At 46.4% G+C, this 22,578-nt stretch overlaps 1 protein-coding gene across 2 annotated transcripts; it reads right to left on the bottom strand.

Annotated features, from left to right (window-relative positions):
* Positions 1–1,074: 1,074 nt before the first annotated feature.
* ACOT9 (acyl-CoA thioesterase 9) lies at positions 1,075–21,730 on the bottom strand. 2 transcript variants are annotated; one of them, XM_033147250.1, is made up of 16 exons: positions 21,394–21,729; positions 17,302–17,393; positions 16,016–16,042; positions 11,475–11,520; positions 10,548–10,718; positions 10,248–10,285; positions 9,001–9,084; positions 8,120–8,223; positions 7,559–7,632; positions 7,068–7,135; positions 6,496–6,607; positions 4,881–4,971; positions 3,885–3,970; positions 3,123–3,210; positions 2,784–2,934; positions 1,075–1,811 (listed from the first exon to the last, which is right to left on the bottom strand). In XM_033147250.1, the coding sequence occupies exons 1-16, from the start codon at positions 21,405–21,407 to the stop codon at positions 1,744–1,746; spliced, it is 1,314 nt and encodes a 437-aa protein (XP_033003141.1). In that variant the 5' UTR covers positions 21,408–21,729; the 3' UTR covers positions 1,075–1,743. The 2 variants fall into 2 exon arrangements, with proteins under 2 accessions (XP_033003141.1, XP_033003142.1); XM_033147251.1 differs by lacking the exon at positions 16,016–16,042 and having other exon boundaries at positions 21,394–21,730.
* Between the last annotated feature and the right edge of the window lie 848 nt (positions 21,731–22,578).

The raw sequence follows: 22,578 nt of genomic DNA, 5'->3' as shown, positions 1-22,578 counted from the left end.
CACCGTTAACCTTCCCGCCAGAGCGGTACCTATTTATCTACTTGCACTTTGACATGCTTTCGAACTGCTAGGTGGGCAGGAGCTGGGAGCAAGCAACGGGAGCTCACCCCATCGCAGGGATTCGAACCGCTGACCTTCTGATCAGCGAGCCCTAGGCTCTGTGCTTTAACCCACAGCGCCACCTGCGTCCCCTCATGCTGATTTCTAACCCAACTATATGCATGTTTACTTTGAAGGAAGCATCGTGTTCCATAGAATTTGTAAGTGTACAAATTAATCTCACACACCGAAACCAAGGACACACACAGTCATCAGCTGATTGATCAGCCCTGCTTTCCACAGGGAAAGCAGCTGCATCTCTGCCTGACATCACAGGAAGGTAGGTGGGTATGGCTGTGGAAAACAGCTTTGCAGGGCAAGCAGGAAGCCCACAGGCTGGAGGTTGCCCACCCCAATATATTGATTACATAATTCAGACATCCCGTATTCTATGATTACTATTTTGAAAACGCAGAGACAAAACAAGCGAGTGCAAGATGAGCATGAGAAGAAGGTAATCATTGTTCATTTGTGCTGCCACCTGCTTATATTCTTGCAAAGGGTGCAGGACTAGATGGAATCACATTTACTTAAACTTTGGGGGTGTATTTTTAAGTTAGATGAGTTACAAAAATAGCACAATCCAAACACTCAAATTTTTACAAATTAAATGCATAATTTAAACACTATAATACAGTGTCAAGTATCTTTATTCTCAGATGGAGGACGGCATCCAGTAATGTGATGGGTATCTCAATCTATTCATAGTAGAAGCATGGTTATGCTTCAAACATCCACAAGGGGGAGTTGCATTCTCAGTTTTGAATAGCCCAAAACTTCAAAATGCAACTGGCATAGAGAAATTTCTATGAAAAGAAGAAAAAACAAAATGGTAAAGCTCCAAGAGGAATCTCGGGCTTCACTGATATTTGGAACACCATCTTTGCCAAATCCTTTTCAATGTGAGGGTAGATCTACCAGACGTGATATGAAGCATCCTGGAATATATTTTTATAGCTTCTAAGAACAAGATTATTTCAATCAAGCATACGATTTTTTTATTATAGGATATAATACATTATTCAGTAAAACATTTCCATATCTGGTAGTAGTTAATCAGAGGCTGAAATCGAGAGACGTTCTTGCTTAATTCAGGAAGTTCCACTGTGATAGGCAGGGTAATGGTCTTCATGGACCTGATGTGGCCTTGACACACCATGTAACTGCTTAATCCTTTTCAATTAGTGTGCAGGAGCTTTAGCTGCTTTTATCAGTCTGAAATCAGTGGTAGAAAACATTTAAGCACAAGCATATGAATTTAAATGGTATACTGATAACCACCTCTGAGTAACGAAGAATGCAAAAGTTGTTCAGCAGCAGAATTCCATACTGCATTTCCTTCATCCTCCAACTTTCAGAGCTACCTTTATTCACTTTGCAAATTACCACTGTGATGGTCATTATATATAGTTTGCCTTTTTGCATTAAAAATACATAAAATATATGAAACACCGATATGAAATACAAAAATCAATCTAAAAACTATGTATAAATAGAAATAAACAATAAATGGATAGAAAAGTAAGTGCTTTAGAGTATTTCTGCATTCATGATCATACTGTTTTTAATGGCAGAAATGCTTTTCACTGTGGAGATGCAATATGCTTAAAGCTTCCAAGGCGATCTTCCAAAAGTGGCACTCTGCTAGGGTGCTATGTTTTCTTTCATGGCTGAATCAAAGTGCCGCTTCCCATCCAAATACAGCATGGATTCTGAAAGACAAGAAAAAGCAACTAAGTCATCTATACAGATACTTCTCAAACTTCCTAAGATTATGTGGTCAATTAGTAAGACATGCTCGAGTCAATTTTTCACACTTTTTCCTTGCACACTCTGGGTTCCTGCTTTTTTAGCCTGCCTGTTTCCAACGTTGGAATAAAAGTTTTACTCTGTCTTCATTGAGAACACTTCCATCGTTCCTCCTTTCATTTAGGTTAGTTCACACAGCACAGACTGAACAAGTGAACAGATTAATACCTTAAAATAACAAAAATGGATAGGAACTGTGGACCTAGATTCACACAGAGTTTGAACTACGTTAGTACAGAAAACAGAATGCACAAATTACTGTATTGGCCTGAATATTAGCCTCACTTTTTCCCCAAATTCCAACTGAGAAAAGTTAAAAGTGCGGCTTAAATTCGTGACCTTACAAAAATTGGCTTCTATGATATTGCTGCTGAAACAGGCATACGGTAAAATGGAATAGGTGTGAGTGCCTGTGGAATTTTAAGGAAGCGGCTTATATTCGGGCCAATATGGTACCATACAATTCTTCTCTGGGCTACCTAAATGAACTCAGAAGGAGAGGTGATGGAAAGGAATAGGGGTACTGGGGTGGGGTGGGGGACAACCAGAATAGGAAGGAATCCACCCTGGGCCCATGATCCTATAATCAGTGGCAGAGCGACATGCTCCGGTACCCGGAGTGGCAAACAGGCAGGGGCGTGGCTGGCGCTCATCGCAGGAGGAATGGCACGCGTTGCGAGGGGGGCACATCCTGGGGTGTGCAGCGAGTGTCCCGGGGGCGGCCGACCGCAATGGCACCCACCCACACCCTGATGGCACCCAGGGCGCGCTGCTTCCCCTGCCCCAATCTTCGTCTGCCAGTACCTATAATACCATTACTTTTGCACTGCATCATGCAATATGCACTGTGTGAAGCTTCCAAAATAGGTACTCACCGCCATATGTTCTGGGAACAATACTTGGTATCTCATTTTCTAACATAAAGGTGAAATGGAAGACGTTGGTTGTATGATGCACTCTGGTAGCTGGGTCATACACCTCACTGTGTACTCGAACCTGGGCATTATTATTTTCAGTATAGCATACCTTTAAAACAAAAAAGAGCTATGGGCCTCCATATTCAGAACTGAACAAAGAAGACACAACATTTAATATTTGAAAAGGAAAGCCAGTGTTTCTTTGACTTGTTATTGCTCACTTTCAGGGATAGCCAAATGATTTATACCAGTATGATATACTGTATTAAAATTGTTTCAGTAAAATAAATCCATTACCTGGGCAGAAAGTAGTAACAAAGATCCAATTTCAACTGGTTTTTGAAACATGATATCATCTACAGCTACCACATAAGGCCGGGAGTTTCTGGAGCAGAGGAAAATAATACATTTTTAAAAGGGAAACGTGAGGAACATTGCGTTGTAAGTAACATTAAAAAACACGAGAAATCAGAAACTACATAAAAGCTGAATTTTGTGTACAGATATCACCTGCAGTTAGAAAAAGGCTTTAAATAATTATGTTTTATGAAAGAAAGGGGTAAGACCAGCTGGCAGTTCCTAAGACCATTTTCACTGTCCAAATTCATGATACTCATTTTCTGTTTGAGATTTCACTAACTCCTTTGTATAGCTCCTACAAAATTAGCCCACGTCTTTGGAAGCATCACTTTACTGTATTCCACAAGCTGATCCCCCAAGATGTTGTTGAACTCCCAACTAGCTCCTGCCATCACTCCCAATAGTGAGGGGAAATGGCAGCTGTAGTCAAGCAACATCTGGAATGCACCAAGTTGGGGAAGGCTGCTGTACTGGATCTGTAAAATAAATCACTTTACAAGGTTACGTGGCCTCTTCCCTGCTCACATTGTATTGATTTGAGGGTGCTAGAGGAGAAAGGTGCTCTTCCCACTCGTAGCCAGGGAAGGAAGAAGTCTGGAGGGGGAAGCAAGTGAACCCCTGCCCTCTTCCCCTACCCCCACCCTCCCAAAAGAATTGCCGGGCTTTAAGTCCTTAAAAAAAAACCATCCTGTGACTTACCCATAGCTGTAGGCACAAGCCCATCCAAGTTCATATGCCTTCCTCATGAGAAATCCCCCAAAGATTCTATTGAAAATGTTGCGTTCCTACAGCCAAAAATATTCAGTGGTGAATGATGCACCCTTACAGAAAATGTTGCCTTAAAATGTGTATTTATTTTTTGTTCTCCATCAAGGTAGCCATAAAACAAGTAACTAGCAGTTTGTGCTACTGGCAACATAACAAAAAGCACAAAATGCATAATCTGTGGATAAAATATACTGTGAATCACTTAATCATACAATTTGTAGAGGTGGAAGGGACTCCCAAGAGTCATTTAGTCCAACTAACTGCAATGAAGGATACAGAGAACTACAGTACCAACTTTTTGTGCCAGTCCAGTTGTGCTGGTGATAGAAGAATTTTTGTCCAGTGACAACAGGGAGATTTGGGCTTCAAACACAGTATATGTTTAAAGCAAATGCAAATGACATTCCTCACCCCCAAAGGATGCTGAGGACTGATAATTGTAACTCTGTGAGGGGTAAAATGTAGCTCCCATTATTCTTTGTACTTTAAATGTATAGTACGTATGCAGCTTTGGTGATAAAAGCATTTTGGATCAACTGAGAAATGCAAATCAATGATTAAAATGGGTGAGGAAGAGAAGAGAGCAATGGAATTATATCATTGATCTAGCTATCAATACACACAAATCACATGTCAATATGCAAGACGTATTTTACAGATTCCTCAGCCATTCTTGTAATGCTACAATTAAAAATTAAGCTGACCTTTGAAGGGGACTCACAACCAATTGTGGGACTACAAAAATCTATCAAGACTACTTCCTTACATGGAGATACCTTCAGAATGAAAAAAAATGGCAATTTCTACCATATAACTGAAGCACCATCAAATATCACAGCTTGGATAAGGAGTCAAACATCTATTTACCAAGAGCAAACCAAAACCCACCCCAAACACATTCATGCTATAGCTCTTCAAATACCGTACCTGAGGATGGCAGATTTCCAAACCCTTCAGTTTTGCATCTTCCATCCACACTGCAGTGGGTGGCAGCAGCCGACTCCGAAAACTCACTGTCCTATGAAAGAGGAGAGTTCAGATGTTGTCTCAGCCCAACGTTATGAAGCAAAGCCCCTGCTTAACCTCCACCTGGGGTTATCTGAATGTCACCCCCCCCCCATGTCTCCCACATCGTCATTGCACCGTGACACACATAGTGAATGCCCCAACCAGGATGCGTATAATAGATGTAGTTAAATGTGCTGCACTTGGAATGAAAAGACCTGGATTCAAATATCCACTCCGCCTTTGCTTCTGGGAGGAATCGCCATCCACTCATTGCAACACAGCCTATGTATCCACTCCTGTGTTTTTAAGACCCCTTTTGTGGTTATTTTTTCGTAATAAAAAATCCAGTTGCACCTCTAGCAAAAAGACAAAGCTGCTTTAAGCTTTTCAGGACTTTAAAATAAAGCACTTCCTCTTTAAAGGTTCAGATAATTGTATAGCTTCCCATCAACCCCAGGTTTTTTTAGGGGGGATCAGTGTGGCATTTTCCCTTGAATAGCTTTTCAAGGTTACCTCAGGTAAGCTTTTGTCACCTTGGTAGGGAGCCAGGAGGATACCTCTTAGAGCCAAAGCGGTGCAATAGTTAGAATGCCAGCCTAGGATTCAGGGAGAACCAGGTTCAAATCCCCACATAGCCATGCAACTCACTGGAAGCCTCAGGTCAGCCATATCTCTCAGCCTAACATACTTCACAGGGTTAACTTCTCAGTCTAACTCACTGGTTCTCAAACTTTTTTCTCTTGGCCACACTTTCAGAATAACTGTAAGGTCCTCTGTTAGTTGCTCATGAGTAAGCAGGCAAAACTCCAAGTTTCCTTTAAGAGTTTTATTGTGCAAACTATGTACAGTGCAGAGCTAATAAATTCGTGTCTGTATCATAGAAGACAGCTACTTTATAATATGATCATGGGACATCCAGAAAGTATAATACAATGCAGCTACATAAGAACATGAATCATTCCCAAAATATAATGCTGACTGTCCTTGAATCTTCCTGCCACACTTGCAATCCTCTCCTGCGACACCCTTTGAGAACTACTGATCTAACTTATTTGAGAGGGGCTAGTGGGATAATTTTGGACAATCTTGCATATGCTGCCCAGAGAAAAACACATGGGTAATAAAAAACAACCTTCACAAATGTCTCCTGACTGTTGGTAATGACACTGCCTCCTCTAGCAGTTTCAGTATCCAGCGTTAGAGGAGAAGCTAATGTCAGCGTTAGTCACTTCAGTTTTTTAGATTCTTTTTTTTTAGTAGGGCTGTAAATATTCTTTTTGTACCAGTATTTTAATTATATGGTATACCTCTCTGGGTTCCCAACTGCAAATAAATAAATGCAGGATCTCCTGGCCTGGGCATTCACTTCTGCACAAGGCAAAAGAAGGGTAAACAACATCTGAGCAGCCCTTTTTTCAATGCCTGAAACAGGTACATGCTGAGAAATGATAGAATAACAAGTTGCCACCTTTAAGAAAATTCAGACCCAAACAGAAGTAAAGTTTGTAAAAGCATTCATTGCCCCGCTACCTACCTTGGGTCCAGTGTATTAAGAAATATGTCATGTACAATGTTTCTTTCTTCTGCAGTAGGAGCCATTTTTAGCAAGGAAACCCTACTGGAATCAACTCTTCTGGTCTTGTTTGCTAACCAAGTAAATGAAAATGAGCAGAAAATTACTTGGTGGAAATAAGTTTCCAAGAGCTGTATCCAACCCCGTCCTGTTTCAAAACTAATATTGACACATTGGGTCAGCAAAGGAAAAGGTAGTTTTGGGGCAGGGAAAAGAAAATATTTCTTCACCCAATTCATAATTCACCTACGGAAGTGGCCAACACAGCATAATGATAGCCACAGGCTTCCATGGCTTTAAAGGGATATTTAAGGAAGTGAAATGGAGTGGACAGGCTTGTTACAAGTCAATTGGGACAATTACATTCCTTCTCCTATTATCTATTAATCATGTTGGTCTTCCACATATTCAATACTTATAAGTGCAGAGCTGGAGAGAGAACACCGAAAATGCATCTTTAAATGCCCTTTATGAAATGGGAGAATGGACCACAACCAGAAGTTCTTCACAACCCCAGGGAATGCATTACATACCTTCTCCTTCCTTAAATATTTTTTCCTCTTCTGGACTTTCAAGAATCAGTGGATTCACAAATGCTGGCCTGTGAATACACAAAGTGCAAAAACAGTCTAAACAATATACTTCAAAGGGGAGGAAATAAATGAGGCATGTATATGCCTGCCTGAGTGTTTGAATGCAGCAGCGTTAAGACTATCACCAGAAGCAGCTCACCAGGCGGGACAGAGCTATAGTGTTAGCTTCCCGGCAGAGGCATCACTGTCACTTACCAAGAAGGAGAGGGGTGAGGAGGCTATGCAGAGCCAATGCAGCACTTCCACCAGTACGCCAGCATAACCCTGATCTCTTTTCCCTTTTCAGTAAGCAGCAGTGGTGTCAGAAAGCTAGTGCCACAGCTCTGCCCTCCCTGGGCAAGCAGCTCTCTCCTCCTTTGCCCTCCCTTCAGCAAAAGACTTTCCCACTTGTCACTGTACAATTATTCCCAATGGTCTACTGAAAGCCTTACCTTTTGTTTTCTGGATCACGGGCCACCATGACAAAAGTTGCATCTAATACAGGATAATAGGCACCATCGTGAAACTAAAAGAAAACAATGGAAGGGAAATCATCTTTAGCAAACTAGTCTTGTTCCTGCTGATAATGCAATGAAGATCTTGATGTTCTGCCTTCATAGTGGCTTGGTTTAAACACCACATTAAACTATAGCTAAATACAAGGTATGGTTTATTGGAAACTGGGGCTCTCTCTCTCTCTCTCTCTCTCTCTCTCTCTCTCTCTCCCCACTGCACCATCAGAAAACAAATCAGACCTTAATTGCCAGCTAGGGTCAGTTTGGAGAGAAGCAAACCAAAAGCCTGGGTTGGGACATCACATCATGTCAGATTTCCTGGTGATGTGACAAGTGCAAAAGCAGAGCAGAGAGAACTTTTCAGCAGTGGGTGCACGTTCACATTAAACCAAAGTTTGTTTTTAACTATGGTTTAATGTCATATGTGAACCAGGTCCTTGTTTTAGAACTCTCAGGCACTCATAATGTGTATTACTTTTTATATGGAAAAATTACAACCTGAAGCATGTGCATCTTTACTTCCATTGATGTCCTTCCTACCCATGAAACATTCCCAACAAACTTGATATCACAGTCTGGACGAATATCCTGCTTCCATAATCCTAAAAGCAAACAAACAGGAGTCAGAGCATAGACACTAAAGATAAGTAACAAAACAAAATTAACAAAAACTTAATTTCTTTAGCTCAAGGAAGCTAACTTATCTCTGGTTATCTATTACAAGTCAGAAAAAGTGCCCATTTTAACCTTTAAAGCCCTTAATGGCTTGGGACCAGGATACCCCAAAGACTGCCCTTGCCCCCCACCGCTTAAGATCCTCTTTAAAGGCCTACTCTGGGTGCCACCAGCAAGAGAAGTGAGCTGGGTGGCTACTAGTGAGAGGAGCCTTCTCAGACTCCAGCTGCCAGCTGTAGAATGCTCCCTAGAAAGGTTTGCCAGATACCTTGTTCAGGTCAAGAAAGATGTAACAGGAAGTGCACATTTGCCACAGAAAATGGGTGCAACACATTTTGCTGCCTTTCCTCTTGGGGCAGTATCTAATTGGAGAAATGTGTGACCTGATATTTCAGCACTGCCCTGTTCCACATCACTGATTTAGTGTGGGGGAGAAGCAGAGGGGGCGGAATTAATGACATAATGGACCTAAGTTGTTAAAATGAAAGGGGGGTGGAAACACAGGTGTTGTTCTGGAAGCAAATGCACATTTACTGTAACATCTGTCAGCCTGAAGAAAGTCTTATCCAAAAGAGGTGGAGCAGTTATCTCCTGCCGTTTCCCCCAACATTTATGTCAAAATGAAGCCTAGCTCTTTTTACCCAACACAGCAAGCACTCCTAGTTCAAGCATTAAGTTTTTTAATAGATCAAACAACACCATACCAATTTTATCCACCAGCGCCGTAACAATTGACAAAGGAGACATCTGACCAGCTTCATGCTTTGTGTGTGTATAACAAATCAGAACTGTAGAGAAAGGATAAGAGAGACTGCATGATTTATTCTCTGTTGTAAGGTTCGCGTGATGGTGCTTCACGAGTAACGGAGCAGGAGCCCAAACAGTCTTTTGGCAGATTTATTGTGCAAGCTATTTACAGTGCAGAGCTACAAAAGGCATGTCTGTCTCAGTCACTGGCAGGATCCTCCTTCCCCAGCATAATAGCTTTGGCACCCCAAATCTCCTCCTACCCTCCTTGAGTTTCACCCCTCTGCGAAAATGGGGCGCCAGAAATGGCGTGCTTCCCTTCTGCCCAGCCGAGCGCAGGGTCTCTGCAACATCCCCAAACCGTCTCCCCGCCAGATTCCCTGTTTGCCGCTCCTGACTGGCTGAGGTGCTGGGGCTCTTTGCAGCAACCCCAAGCCCTCTCTTCTCCCGGCTCATCCCTTCCCCCTTCCTCCCCGCTGGAGGTGTGGCTGCTTTTCCTGCTGGAAGAGGTGCTGCTGCTCAATGGGGCTCTCTATATGCTAATGGACCCTCCATTCCCCTCAGTGGGCCAGGTGGCAGTTCCCTGACATCCGTATTTATAGTTTTTTATGAAAGGGGGTGCAGTAAAAACTTCACAACGTGCTATTCGTGAAATTCCAAGAATAACACTTTAAGAGCTCAAACAAACAAGGAACATGCATGAAAATGTCTCATTCACAAATATAATTAAAATGGGTTCATTCAATCAGTCATGTGAAGAGCTCAAGAGGATGGCACTGCACCGCCATAACACAAATCCTGGCTTGGAAAAAAGTTTCAGAGATTTTGGCAGCCCTTGTTTCTGGATAGGTGTGCTTTGCATCACAGTCTGGCTGCCTTCTCTAAGGATCTGGGATAGATTAAAGAAAAATATCAAAAAAATCAAGTGACCATTATCTCTATTCACCACCCTTACCATGGCAAGGGAAGATTTCCCACCTAGCTCCTGCAGGTTGAGGGCATTCATGAGCAGAACTCATATAGGTCACATATGTCACTATTCACTATTTGAGCATTTACACAGGAACGTCAAAAAAGAAGAAGCCCGAGTCACTCACATGCCTTTCTCTCACATCCCAGTTCGGTGTAATATCTGACCCCAGAATTCTAATTACCCAAATTAATCTGACCACCAGATAAATGAAACTGCATGGCTGTTACATACCTCCTAAGCTATCAAGATCTTCAAGAATTCGGCCAAACCTACCAAGGTTAAAATGGTACATGATAAGATTACTTTGCAAGAAACTGGGAAGAATCCAACATAGTTCTATAGCGGTGTTAAAAAAAAAAAAAAGTACAATCAATAGTTTGATCCTTTTGAAAATTCACATATAATAATTAGGAGAGCCAGGTTTGAAGGGGGGATGGGATTTATAGATCAAAATGGTACATAAGATAACTGCAAATGGTAAGGCACCAAGTAGGAAGATAATCATTCTATTAAAAAGGCAGCTGATTTTACCTGACAGAGTTGTGAACGTTCAGATATTTTTCTCTTATTTCAGGTTGACTTCCCAAAGGCAGGATAACTTCTATATAGCTGTCTCTCATTTTCCTAGGGGGCAGGTCAGCTTGGTTTTTTGCAAGGAGGGTATGTAAAGCTTTTCTTTCATTCATTGCTTGCACATGGTCTCTGGAGGAAAACAAATCAGATGGTAGACACAGGTTGCAAAACGTAATACAAGTTTACTAGAGAATTACATAGTGTAATGGCTAAGATCAAGATCTTTGAGCTGGAAAATCACAAGTTCAAATCTTGGGACCACCTTGAACATGGTTACAGCCTAAGGCAAGCACTATCAGATTCAAATAATTTTTGTAATTTAGGGATAATAATAATTTACTTTCTCTGAAAGGATTTTTATGAAATACTAGTACATTAACCCCGTTAAATTAACGGGCGCTAGAACATATGTGGTCAAACAGTTGCCCTAGCAACGTCGGGGACATGCGCAGAGCTGACTGAGCGGCTCTCGCTTATCTCGTTTGTTTTTTTCTAACAACGTGGGAGCCGCATGACGTAGCCAGCTCTGCGCATAGTGTCCCTGTTGCCCTAGCAACACCGGGAACACGCACAGAGTGTCTCTGTGCTCCAAGTCCCAATGGCTGTCTGTGGCATACATGCGCAGTAGCGCAATCCCACGGACACATGGACTGGACGCAGAGACACTTGCACTTTATTATAGGTGATTACTAAAATAATGCATATAAACTATTAACATTTAGGAGAAGTATTATCATAATCATCATCATCATTCCTGTGGGGGCAAAGACCCTCAGAGTTTCAAGACAGCTGGTTAAATCTCTGAAAGAGTACATTCCACTCAGGTCTGCTTTATTTTGAAATGAAACTATCAAAAAATCAAAGAAAGCTTTGCATGTATCATACCTCCAATTGGTTGATGCTCCCACTATCTCCCTCAATCTATTTCGCACTGCAACACAACAAAGTCAGAAATATTTGATGCATTAACTGAACAAAAGGGTACTACTACCCACCCAAGAAGCAGAAGAGTAAGCAAAGTCATGCAAAAGAGAAGATGAAAAGCAACAGCTGGTGAAGTTCATTCCTGCTATCAGGGGATAAACCATTATAACCACAGGAGACTATGACAGCTTTTACCTTTTCACAACCAAAAATATCCAACTGATCCTTGTGACTTTTTTTGTGAAAGTCAAATTTGACCCAGCAAGACTGCCTGCACATTCTAAAATGAATGTTTAAGTTACTCAGTCTACATTCATAAATTTCTGTATTCATGTGCTCTGATACTGCAGTATAAGGGAAACCCATGAACAGAACTAAGCTTCCATGCATAGGCAAAAAGATGCCGCTACATATCAGAATGCTCTTTGCCATTGAACAGACTGGATGGATGACACTTTTGAGGCAGGTTGCGATATGGATCCCCATGCAGGGCCATTGGCAGTTATATGTTAGGTACCTCAGCTGGCTCACGGCTAATACAGTGGTACCTCGGGTTGCGGACACGATCCGTTCCGGGGTGCCATTCGCACCGCGAAAAGTCTGCAACCCGAACGGTGATATCGTGCATGCACAGAAGCGCGATATCACGCTTCTGCACATGCGCAACCTGCACATGTGCAGACTGTGTGGAGCGCTTCTGCGCGAGCGCAGCGAAACCCGGAAGTAAACAATTCCGGGTTTGCAGCGTTCGTAACGCAAAAAAAACGTAGCTAACGTAACCCAAGGTATGACTGTACATCTACTCATCAGAGCAAGTAAATCTAACAATCTAAAAGACCTGCAGCCCTCAAATTAAAATTGTTACATGTAAACTGGATGACTTAAAAAAACAACCAATCATTTTGCTCTAGTTAAGTCAGCTGAGCTCAACCCACAGAGCCAGCAACGTCCTTGGGCAAGGTTTTATGACACTACATATCACTAGAATATTAATCATTTTGTATTTAATAATGTACAACCATGCCAGAAGAAACATCAAATATGTACTTGAAATTACTAGAGGTCCAGTGCACTTTTTCTTAAAGTACAGGAGTCAGAGGACTCTTCTTCCAGGTCAACTATAAAGAACACATGCAGTCAACTTAACCTATCAGGGCAAATTTCAAAATTTGTGGTCCAGCCTTATTTTTCTTGCCCCTCAAGGCAGAATCCAGATTCTACCTGCTAATGCCATATATATTCTAGAACAAGGATGGCTCACCTGTGAACCTTTAGGTGTTTGTTGTACTGCAACTCCCATTGCTCCTGACCACTGGCCATGCTGGCAGGGATGATGGAAGTCAGAATTCAACAACATCTGAAGGCACATCAGTTAGCTACCCTGTTCTAGAGCACCTCTGCTCTAGACCTATTTTCATCCTATGAATGGTCAGATTGGTGTGCTTCATGTATACATTTTGCAATTTAAGGAGTGGCCCATTTTTGCTGCCCTCAGTTTTTCAATCCATGATCTGAGAAAGTAGCTTCACTTCATCTCGTGGTAAGGCCAACAGTGACTTCCACCCATAGGCTGTGTTTAGGGCACATCTGTACAGCAGTGGCCGATACTCCTGAAGGAATGTCCTTGGGAGCTGCAGGCATATTTCCTATGGATCCCCTCAGTAGGAATCAGCCCGGTAGGAAAAGCAGGGAAGCCACGTCAACCAGGTGTTCCTTCTATGTCTGGATTGTAGGGATCAGATGTTCGCTCCCCAAGTACACCATCTTCAAAAAAATCACCATTATACACATGCTTGTATTTCTTTTGAACTATAAAAGAATGTAACATTTCTTGTTAAACACTTTTCCTTTCTCAAGTAGTAGGAGATTCCAGAAGCAGCAGCACATGTTTTTGTTTCCTTTGCACAAGAAAGAATTGGAAACTGATTATCTTATTCAAGCAGAGCTTAGTGGAAACAAGCTGACCCTTAAAATGGGAAACACAATCACTAATCCTCAGGTTTCCACAGAGCAACTGTATAGAGTGGGCCCCTGTAGTTCCTTCCATGCTGCTTCTGGCACAGCTAAACTCAAGCTCAAAAACCTCCCAGTATCTCTGATTCTCATTGTTCCCACATTCAAACAACAGCATTTCTCTGCTGCTCCACTGCCTAAATCCAAAAAAGGGAAATATTTCCAGCTATCAAGGAATATGACTTCTTTTTTTCTTGACATCCCCAATAACACAATAATTGTCCTGGTGTTGCTCATTTGCAGTAATTACCCTAACAGTATCAAAACAACCCAGTTTTCATATCGTGAGGTGGTGTTGTTCAACTATACAAGCTGTATTGTTTGCTTTCCTTATCTTTCTGTGAGCTGATATGCTGCTGATGACCACAACTCATTGACACATAGGGCCAGCTGTTTGTCCTTCAGAAAGCTATTTGCTCCTTGAGAGACAGGGATAATTCATCCTTAATCATGGATATTACACCACTGTTGAGGAGTGAAATTGCTTCCCACCCCACACATCTGTTCTGCTTATGTCTGTCCAAATGTGGGGAAAGACTGCCTGAAAGAACAGTTACAAGCTGTATTACCCTCACATGCAAATATGGAAACAGCATTCCAAATTACTACAAATGAAGTATCTTAAGACAGTGCACAGGGAGATGCCTTATAGAGTCACATTGCTGGTCCATCTAGCTTAATACTGTCAACATTTGAGTAGCAGTGGCTCTCCAGGATTTCAGGCAGGAGTCCTTCCCAGCCCTACCAAGAGATGCCAGGGATTGAATCCAGAACATTTTGCATGCAAAGCAGATATGCTATCACTCAGTGGCGTTGCTAGCCTCTGCGCTGCTGGGGGCGGCGGCAGCGCAGAGGAACCCCCCTGGGGGAGGGGCACGACGCGTGCGTCGTGACGTCATCATGACGTCACGACGCACGTGGGTGCAGAAGGGGGATTTCCCCCTTTCCGAGGCTTTTTTTCGGCGGGGGGGGGTCGACTAGCGAGGAGGGCGTGACAAGCGTGACACCCTCCTCGCTGGTCGACCCCCCCCCGCCGAAAAAAAGCGGTGGAAAGGGGAAAAAAGCAGAGCCGGCGCTCTGCATTCAAGCCCCGGCTCTGCTTCCTTTCCCCGCCCCCCCCGCGGGTTTTTTCGGGGGGGGGTCGACTAGCGAGGAGGGCGTGACAAGCGTGACACCCCCCCTCGCTGGTCGACCCCCCCCCCCGCCGAAAAAAAAGCGGCGGAAAGGGGAAAAAAGAAGCAGAGCCGGCGCTCTGCATTCAAGCCCCGGCTCTGCTTCCTTTCCCCGCCCCCCCCGCGGGTTTTTTCGGCGGGGGGGGGGTCGACCAGCGAGGAGGGTGTCACGCTTGTCACCCCTTCTCGCTGGTCGACCCCCCCCCGCCGAAAAAAAAGCGGCGGAAAGGGGAAAAAAGAAGCAGAGCCGGCGCTCTGCATTCAAGCCCCGGCTCTGCTTCCTTTCCCCGCCCCCCCCCCCGCGGGTTTTTTTTGGCGGGGGGGGTCGACTAGCGAGGAGGGCGTGACAAGCGTGACACCCTCCCTCGCTGGTCGACCCCCCCCCGCCGAAAAAAAGCAGCGGAAAGCACCCCTTCCAGGTGCTGCTGAGTGAGGGAGGGAGCGGTGGCGTGGGCGTGGCAAGAGGGGCCGCCGCTTGTCACCCCCACCCGCTGCTTTTCACCCTGTCACTGGGGGCGTACCGCCCCCACCGCCCCTCCCCAGCGACGCCCCTGCTATCACTGAGCTACTGCCCTTTGTTCTGTCAAACTCTTATTACCAGTAAGTGAAGCACCTATCATTGGTTAAGCGTTGATTAGCAATGTCCCTATAGGCCCATCTGGTAAACTGTTAAAGGAAACGGGGGTGGGGGGAGTCATTGGTCTTAAGTTTGAACATTAGGAAAAAGTGGGTAGCAACGGTATGGAGCTGAGTAAGGAAAACAAAACAAAAAAGTAGGACTGAGGCAAATCCTCACACAGGGACATAGGAATAAGAGGTTGCATGCACATGATTGGACCCATATTTATTTCAAAGTATTACAAAATGTCAAGCTTACCAACCTCTCTTTTTCTTATGTTGGTCTGTAAATGACACTTTGAACCACTGGAAGGACGTGGACTTAAGAAAGCTTTGGAAAACTGGAGATCGTGAGCCAGGGATTTAAGAGGGACAGCTTGCTCACCAGTTATTTGAATACAGGGTTCTAGATTCAACATAAATCTATACAAGTCCCTGGGTACTTGTCTTCTGATTTATTGTAAACATAAATAACAGCACAAGATGCAGGCATACAGAGATGATATTTTGATTAAAAAGACATGCTTTATTTGCTTAGCAGTGTGAACCCATTTAGTGCCACCAACAATGCTAACTTGCAACCGGTGCCAGAAAATATTAATGTATATATTTCATTAACTGTCCAACAAAGAAAGATAGAAGCAAGATAGAAGTAGATATATAGTCATATTAAAATGCATACAGGTTACCACAACACACCATTATTCACATGAATGGGTGAATGTCCTGTAAAGTAGAAAAAGCCATTTAGATTAGTGTCGTAAAACACAAGGCAAAAACCCTAACTGCATTGTTTTCCTGGTCATTTTGGACTCAGTGACAAAATGTAGAAGTGTATGCACAAGTGTGCTAACATAGGATTTAATTCTGTTGTGCTGATCATTTATTCCGTGCTAAAGTTAAGATGTCCCTCTGTTTGTTTTCCAAATGTACATAGCACTGCAGGGTACTGAATAGCTGTGTTTGCTTCCTTTATCTTCATCCTCTATTCCACGTTTCTCATAACTATTCTTATAGTTACGTCACACAAAGTATAATAAAAGCACAATGACTTTCAATAAGATTCCTAAAATCTAAATTAAAAAAGGGAACAAAACTGTGTATCAAAGATAAAACTGAACAGAATGTCTTCCATGTGCTAGACTGGGATATGGTAAGAGAGAAACTTTATTTCATCTGTGGTGGGTCTGCCTGAAAATGCAGACATTCTAGGCTGCAGTATACAGAATAATAACAGATACGATTAAACAACTACTTAATTCAAAACACGTGTATGCACTTTTATGGATTTTATAGATTGCATAATAAAGTGTTACAAGGAACTGGTGTTGATGATGCAGGCCACTGCCTGCATGGAACTAGCCAGTCACTGTAAATTGTGGGAAGGTTAAGATAACAGGGCTGGTTTGCTAGACACAGTTGCTAGAACACTGTGGTAATATGGCACCTTGAGCTGGGACAAAATTTGGCACACAACCCTTATAATAGATGGGTTTTATTGTGGTTATTATTGTTATTATTTTGTGTCCCCTCAACTTGGATCCCCATGCAGGGGAACTGCCCACACTGCCCTAAGTCAAGCGCTGCTGAGGCACCCAACACTATTGAGACACACCTCACCCATTGCAGCCATAGAGGAAGGCCATTTCATAAAAATATAGTTTCCCTTCTTGTCACGTGTAAATGTGGATGTTGATGCAAAGAGACCTCAAGGTCACTGAGTATCATTCTGGAGGGTCCAGTTTTCTTCCACTAAGCAATTTGGTGCTGTGGAGTGATGTGCTTCTAATGACAACTCACTTTGTTCATTGCTTTTACTTTGTTTACTGTTGGAAAAAGTAACGCTAAGAATATATTTGTTTCGAAAACAGTTCCCACATAAATAGAAGCCCAGTTACAGCTATTACTGCTATAGATGCCACTTAACAAACAGATCAACCTTTCTGGTTGTATTCTCACACCTGCCTGCAGCCCAGTTACATTACCTTCCTCCATAGTCTGGGAAGCCTGGGAGCCACTGGTGGAGGAAGTCAGCATCCTGGCCAGGGCAGGACGGGCCTTGCTTAATGAAAACCATCTGCATCGAAAGGAGAATGAATACTGTCAACAGTATGATATCATAGGTGGGATTAAAGGTGCAATCCTATACTTGAGATTCATTAAATGGGAGCCAGAGGATATGGCAGAAGTCCCACCTGGATGGCAGTATGCAAGCATCACTATCAGAACAGATATACTGGCTGAACAGCTAAAATGCAGGAAAGATGTGGGCCACTGACAGCATTGCCACTGCTGGCCAAACAGGCATGAACATTTTTGCCTTGCAGAATCAAAGTCTGGATCCAGGAAGAATAAGGTGTCACCACACTAAGAGGGCCACTGCAACAAGGAAGAAGTATACTTGCAGTCACTCTGGTTTCCCCCCAACCCACTCCACGAGGGAGGAGGCTGAAGCACCAACACTGGTTGAGCTGGTGGGACCACCCCTCCCCTTCTTCTTTACAGCACCTATGGTGCATCCAGGTTGAGGAACTCTGTGCTCTGGCTGTTAACTGTTGCTAATTGCTTTGGGCAGTGGCGTCGCTAGCCTCTGCGCTGCTGGGGGCGGCGGCAGCGCAGAGGCACCCCCTGGGGGAGGGGCACGACGCGCGCGCCGTGACGTCATCATGACGTCACGACGCACGTGTATACAGAAAGGGGGGATTTCCCCCTTTCCGAGGCTTTTTTTCGGCGGGGGGGGTGGTGGTGACCAGCGAGGAGGGGGTGACGGGTGACCCCCACCTCGCTGGTCGCCCCCCCCCGCCGAAAAAAAGCGGCGGAAAGCGGAAAAAGAAGTAGAGCGGCGCTTAAACGCGCCTGCTCTGCTTCCTTTCCAGGCTTTCCCCGCCACCCCCCCCCCCGCGGTTTTTTCGGCGGGGGGGGTGGTGACCAGCGAGGAGGGAGTGACGGGTGACCCCCACCTCGCTGGTCGCCCCCCCCCCGCCGAAAAAAAGCGGCGGAAAGCGGAAAAAGAAGTAGAGCGGCGCTTAAACGCGCCTGCTCTGCTTCCTTTCCAGGCTTTCCCCGCCCCCCCCCGCGGTTTTTTTCGGGGGGGGGTGGTGACCAGCGAGGAGGGAGTGACAAGGGTGACCCCCACCTCGCTGGTCGCCCCCCCCGCCGAAAAAAAGCGGCGGAAAGCGGAAAAAGAAGCAGAGCGGCGCTTAAATGCGCCTGCTCTGCTTCCTTTCCAGGCTTTCCCCGCCCCCCCCCCGCGGTTTTTTTCGGCGGGGGGGGTGACCAGCGAGGAGGGAGTGACAAGGGTGACCCCCACCTCGCTGGTCGGCCCCCCCCCCGCCGAAAAAAAGCGGCGGAAAGCGGAAAAAGAAGCAGAGCGGCGCTTAAACGCGCCTGCTCTGCTTCCTTTCCAGGCTTTCCCCGCCCCCCCCCCCGCGGTTTTTTTCGGCGGGGGGGGTGACCAGCGAGGAGGGAGTGACAAGGGTGACCCCCACCTCGCTGGTCGGCCCCCCCCGCCGAAAAAAAGCGGCGGAAAGCGGAAAAAGAAGCAGAGCGGCGCTTAAACGCGCCTGCTCTGCTTCCTTTCCAGGCTTTCCCCCCCCCCCCCCCGCGGTTTTTGCGGCGGGGGGGGGTGACCAGCGAGGAGGGAGTGACAAGGGTGACCCCCACCTCGCTGGTCGGCCCCCCCCCCCGCCGAAAAAAGCGGCGGAAAGCGGAAAAAGAAGCAGAGCGGCGCTTAAACACGCCTGCTCTGCTTCCTTTCCAGGCTTTCCCCGCCCGCCCTCCCGCGGTTTTTTCGGCGGGGGGGGGGGGTGACCCGCGAGGAGGGGGTGACAACCCCCCTCGCGGGTCGCCCCCCCCCGCCGAAAAAAAGCGGCAGAAGCACCCCATCCATGTGCTGCTGCTCCGGGGGTGACGGAGGGAGCGGCGGCGCGTGGGAGTGGCGGGAGGGGCCACCGCTTGACACCCCCACCCGCCGCTGCTCACCCTGTCACTGGGGGCGTCCCGCCCCCACCGCCCCTCCCCAGCGACGCCCCTGGCTTTGGGCTTCCCTCTGTATGCAGATCAAGAGAAAGGTAGCACCAGAGGCGTAGGAAGCCTCTCGGATGCCCGGGGCGGCGTTGCCGCGCCGAGGCACCCCCGCGGGGGTGCGGCAACCTGACGCATGCATCTTGACATCACGACGCATGCATCAGGACTGTGCGTGCATGGAAAGCCGGGCATGCGCAGTCCATCACGCTGGTGCTGCTGTTCCAGCGGCGATCCGCCGAGCGAGCACCGGCTCCTGGGGCTTCCCCCTCCGTGCTGCTTTAAAGCAGCACATAGGGGGAAGCCCCAGGAGCCGGCGCTTGGTCGCCGCTGGAGCAGCAGCGCCAGCTGAGATGGACTACACAGTCCATCCCGCCGGTTCTGCTGCTTCAGCGGCAACCCGCTGAGCGAGCCCCGGCTCCTGGGGCTTCCCCGTCCCGATCGCGTGGGGCAGCCCCATAGCGGTGTCGGCAGGCGGACCCCAGACAGGCCGCGGGGTGGGGCAGCTTCGCTCCGCAGCTTGCTCGGTCCACCAGCGGGGTGGGGCTGGCCCAAGTTTCACCCCCTCCCCTGGACCCCGCGGGTAGCACTAACCAGGATGCTCCTGGCTGTTTCTCAGTGGGATTCTTAATCAACTTGTTCCCAAGTGGGTTCCTGTACAATTGCATGTTGACCAGCTGTTGTGCAACAGGTGAAGGTTTTCCTAACTTGCAGATGAAACCAGAAGAGATATTGTGACTGCTATCCCTGCTATGTGTCATGCCACTGACCCTGCTGGGGTGACCAACTGTCTTTCCCTTTCATGATCTACCCCAACCTGGATAATATAGGCTTGGTACGTCTGTTGTTTCCTTTGTAGAAAGGGATACCTTTGACACACAGCGGGAATTATTTAAGCAGAGTTTTCATTGAAACAAATAAAACTTTTATTAAGCTTAAAACAAACTTCTTCTTAAAAATAGATCACATATAGAATACAGGCTCTTCTCTGTACTGACACACACTCTGAGAGAAAGTAGTCACCACAGTCAAGGTAAGTAACTCACACAGCACTGAACGACAGTTACAGACTAGAATGGCAGTTAGACTCCAACAGCTGTTCCTGCTCTTATGCGTCTTTGTCACATGACAACCTTTCCCACATCCTAGTATCATCTAGCTTTAGTTAGCCTCACATGTTTTCATGGGACAGCAGGGAAGTTGAATGGGTTCAGCAGCAGTGGCCCCTTCTCTCTCAACAGGGTACTCCTGTCAGGCACATGCGCCAGTTGGCGGAGCACTGAAGCATGCTGGCCTGTCAGTGGTGGGAAGGCAAAAGCACAAACTGGCCATGGCTACTGGCCCAAGCACCACCCGTCCTGTGTGCCCCGGTACTTTATGAATACACAGTTGAGTGTAGTATAACTTTTAACTTTCATACTTTGCAAAACGTTGCATTAAAATATACAAAAATTGGTGGCAGAACTTCCACTCAACGACCCTGGTCCAGAGTGACTCATTGGTGGCCAACCCCACCAAATTCTGCTCCTGAAATTAACAGCATTGGTTAGTCTTTAACGTCCGCGATCCTAGTCACATTTACGCAGCTGCAAGTTCCAGGGAAACCGGAAGACTTTACTTCCGAGTCAGCGTGATTCAAACTGCACCATGCGCTGCCGTAGCGCTTCTTGCTGCTTTCTGCTGTCACGACTCACGAGGCTAGTCCTCTGGAGCCCAGAGACCGTATGCAGTGTCTAGCGTTTGTCTTCCAGGAAAAGGAGGCCCCAAACAAGGCGCAGGTCCGACAGCAATGCTTGGCTCCGGCCAGGTCTTCTCGTCCTGTCAGCATTTCTCCGACAGGGCGCAGGCCGAAGCGGGGAGAAAGGGGAAGGATGAGCGGGCCTCCGTTCTCCAAACGGTCGGCGCTGCCTGGCTTTCTATTAACCCGCCTCGGCGCTGCCACTCGGCCCTGGAAGTGTCGCGCGCCTGCCTGTGCGGAGCCCTCTTCCCCGCCCCGCGCCTGTGCCGAGCCGGCTGGATGCAGACGATGCATACGCCGCCAGGAATCGCCTTACCTCGGGGACAACATTCTGCTCCTTGCAGAGGCTGCAGCCCGCTTTCCTCCGGCACTTGGGAAACCTCCTTGAATGGCAGCCCTCTGACTCACTCTACCAAGGCACGCGACCCTGCCGCTTGCGACTAGCAGCAGCCACGCCTGGAACAGGAACTCGGCCCTGCCGCCCGGACCGACAAGCTCTTCGGAGGGGTTGCTGGTTTCTCCGGCAGACGCGCCCCTCTTCCCCGCAGTAGTTGCTCCCAAGGCCTGTCTCCGCGCTTAAGCGTCGGGCTCGTCCATTACATTCGGAGGAGCCGCTCTCGTTGACTTAGTCCCCTCTCATACTGCTAGGCTTGATTCTCCGGTGTGCTTGCGAGTACAGGGGCCGTGCGGCGAGGGATTAATAGCACAAGTGGCGGGTTTGCAGCGCAACCCCACTCAATGGGACTTGCTCCCAAGTCTGTGTGGAGTGCCGTGATCTGTTCCATAGCGGGCTAGACTCAGAATTAGGTTTTTTCCTCACGCGTTCAACGCATGCATAAAAGCTGGATTCGGGATTCCACTCCTTAAGGAAAGCCAATAGGATGCATTCCAATTGTACTCCAACTCCCATGAGCCCCACTCCAGCCAGCATAGCCAGGTGGTTCTGGGAGTTGAAGTCCAGCAAGATCCAGAGGGCACCATATTGGTTACAGCACTGGGCTCCTTTTACTTATTTATTTCCCACTTTGTATGTATACCACTTTTCACTCCAGTGTGACTTATCAAGCAAGTTTACATATAAAATGCAATACAATATAGTCAATAAAATCAATTTCGTAAAACCAAATTAGAACAGCACTGGAGGAAGGATGCCTGCAAGGCTCCTTCAAACACCAGTGGGTCTTGCCATTAACCAGAAGGTTGGTGATTTGAGCCCACCCATTGATGGCTGTGGACAGGATTCCTGCATTGTGGGTGGCGGGGGGGGGGGGGAATTGGACTAGATTACCCTTGTGATCCCTTCCAACTCTATAATTCTATGATTCTTACACTGGAACACCAAAAATTGGCCCAGGAAAGGTTCATCCCAGAACTTACATCTGAGAAAACGGGGTGCTCACCACAGAGGTTTTGCCCCATTGCAGTGTTATTCCCAAGAGCAGTACGCCCCACATCCCAGACATAAATGGCAGCCATTTTGAGACTGTGTACATATACCTTG

This window comes from Lacerta agilis, chromosome 4 (assembly GCF_009819535.1).
Source record: "Lacerta agilis isolate rLacAgi1 chromosome 4, rLacAgi1.pri, whole genome shotgun sequence".
Lineage (NCBI taxonomy): Eukaryota > Metazoa > Chordata > Lepidosauria > Squamata > Lacertidae > Lacerta > Lacerta agilis.
This window is presented reverse-complemented; position numbering and strand designations above follow the sequence as displayed.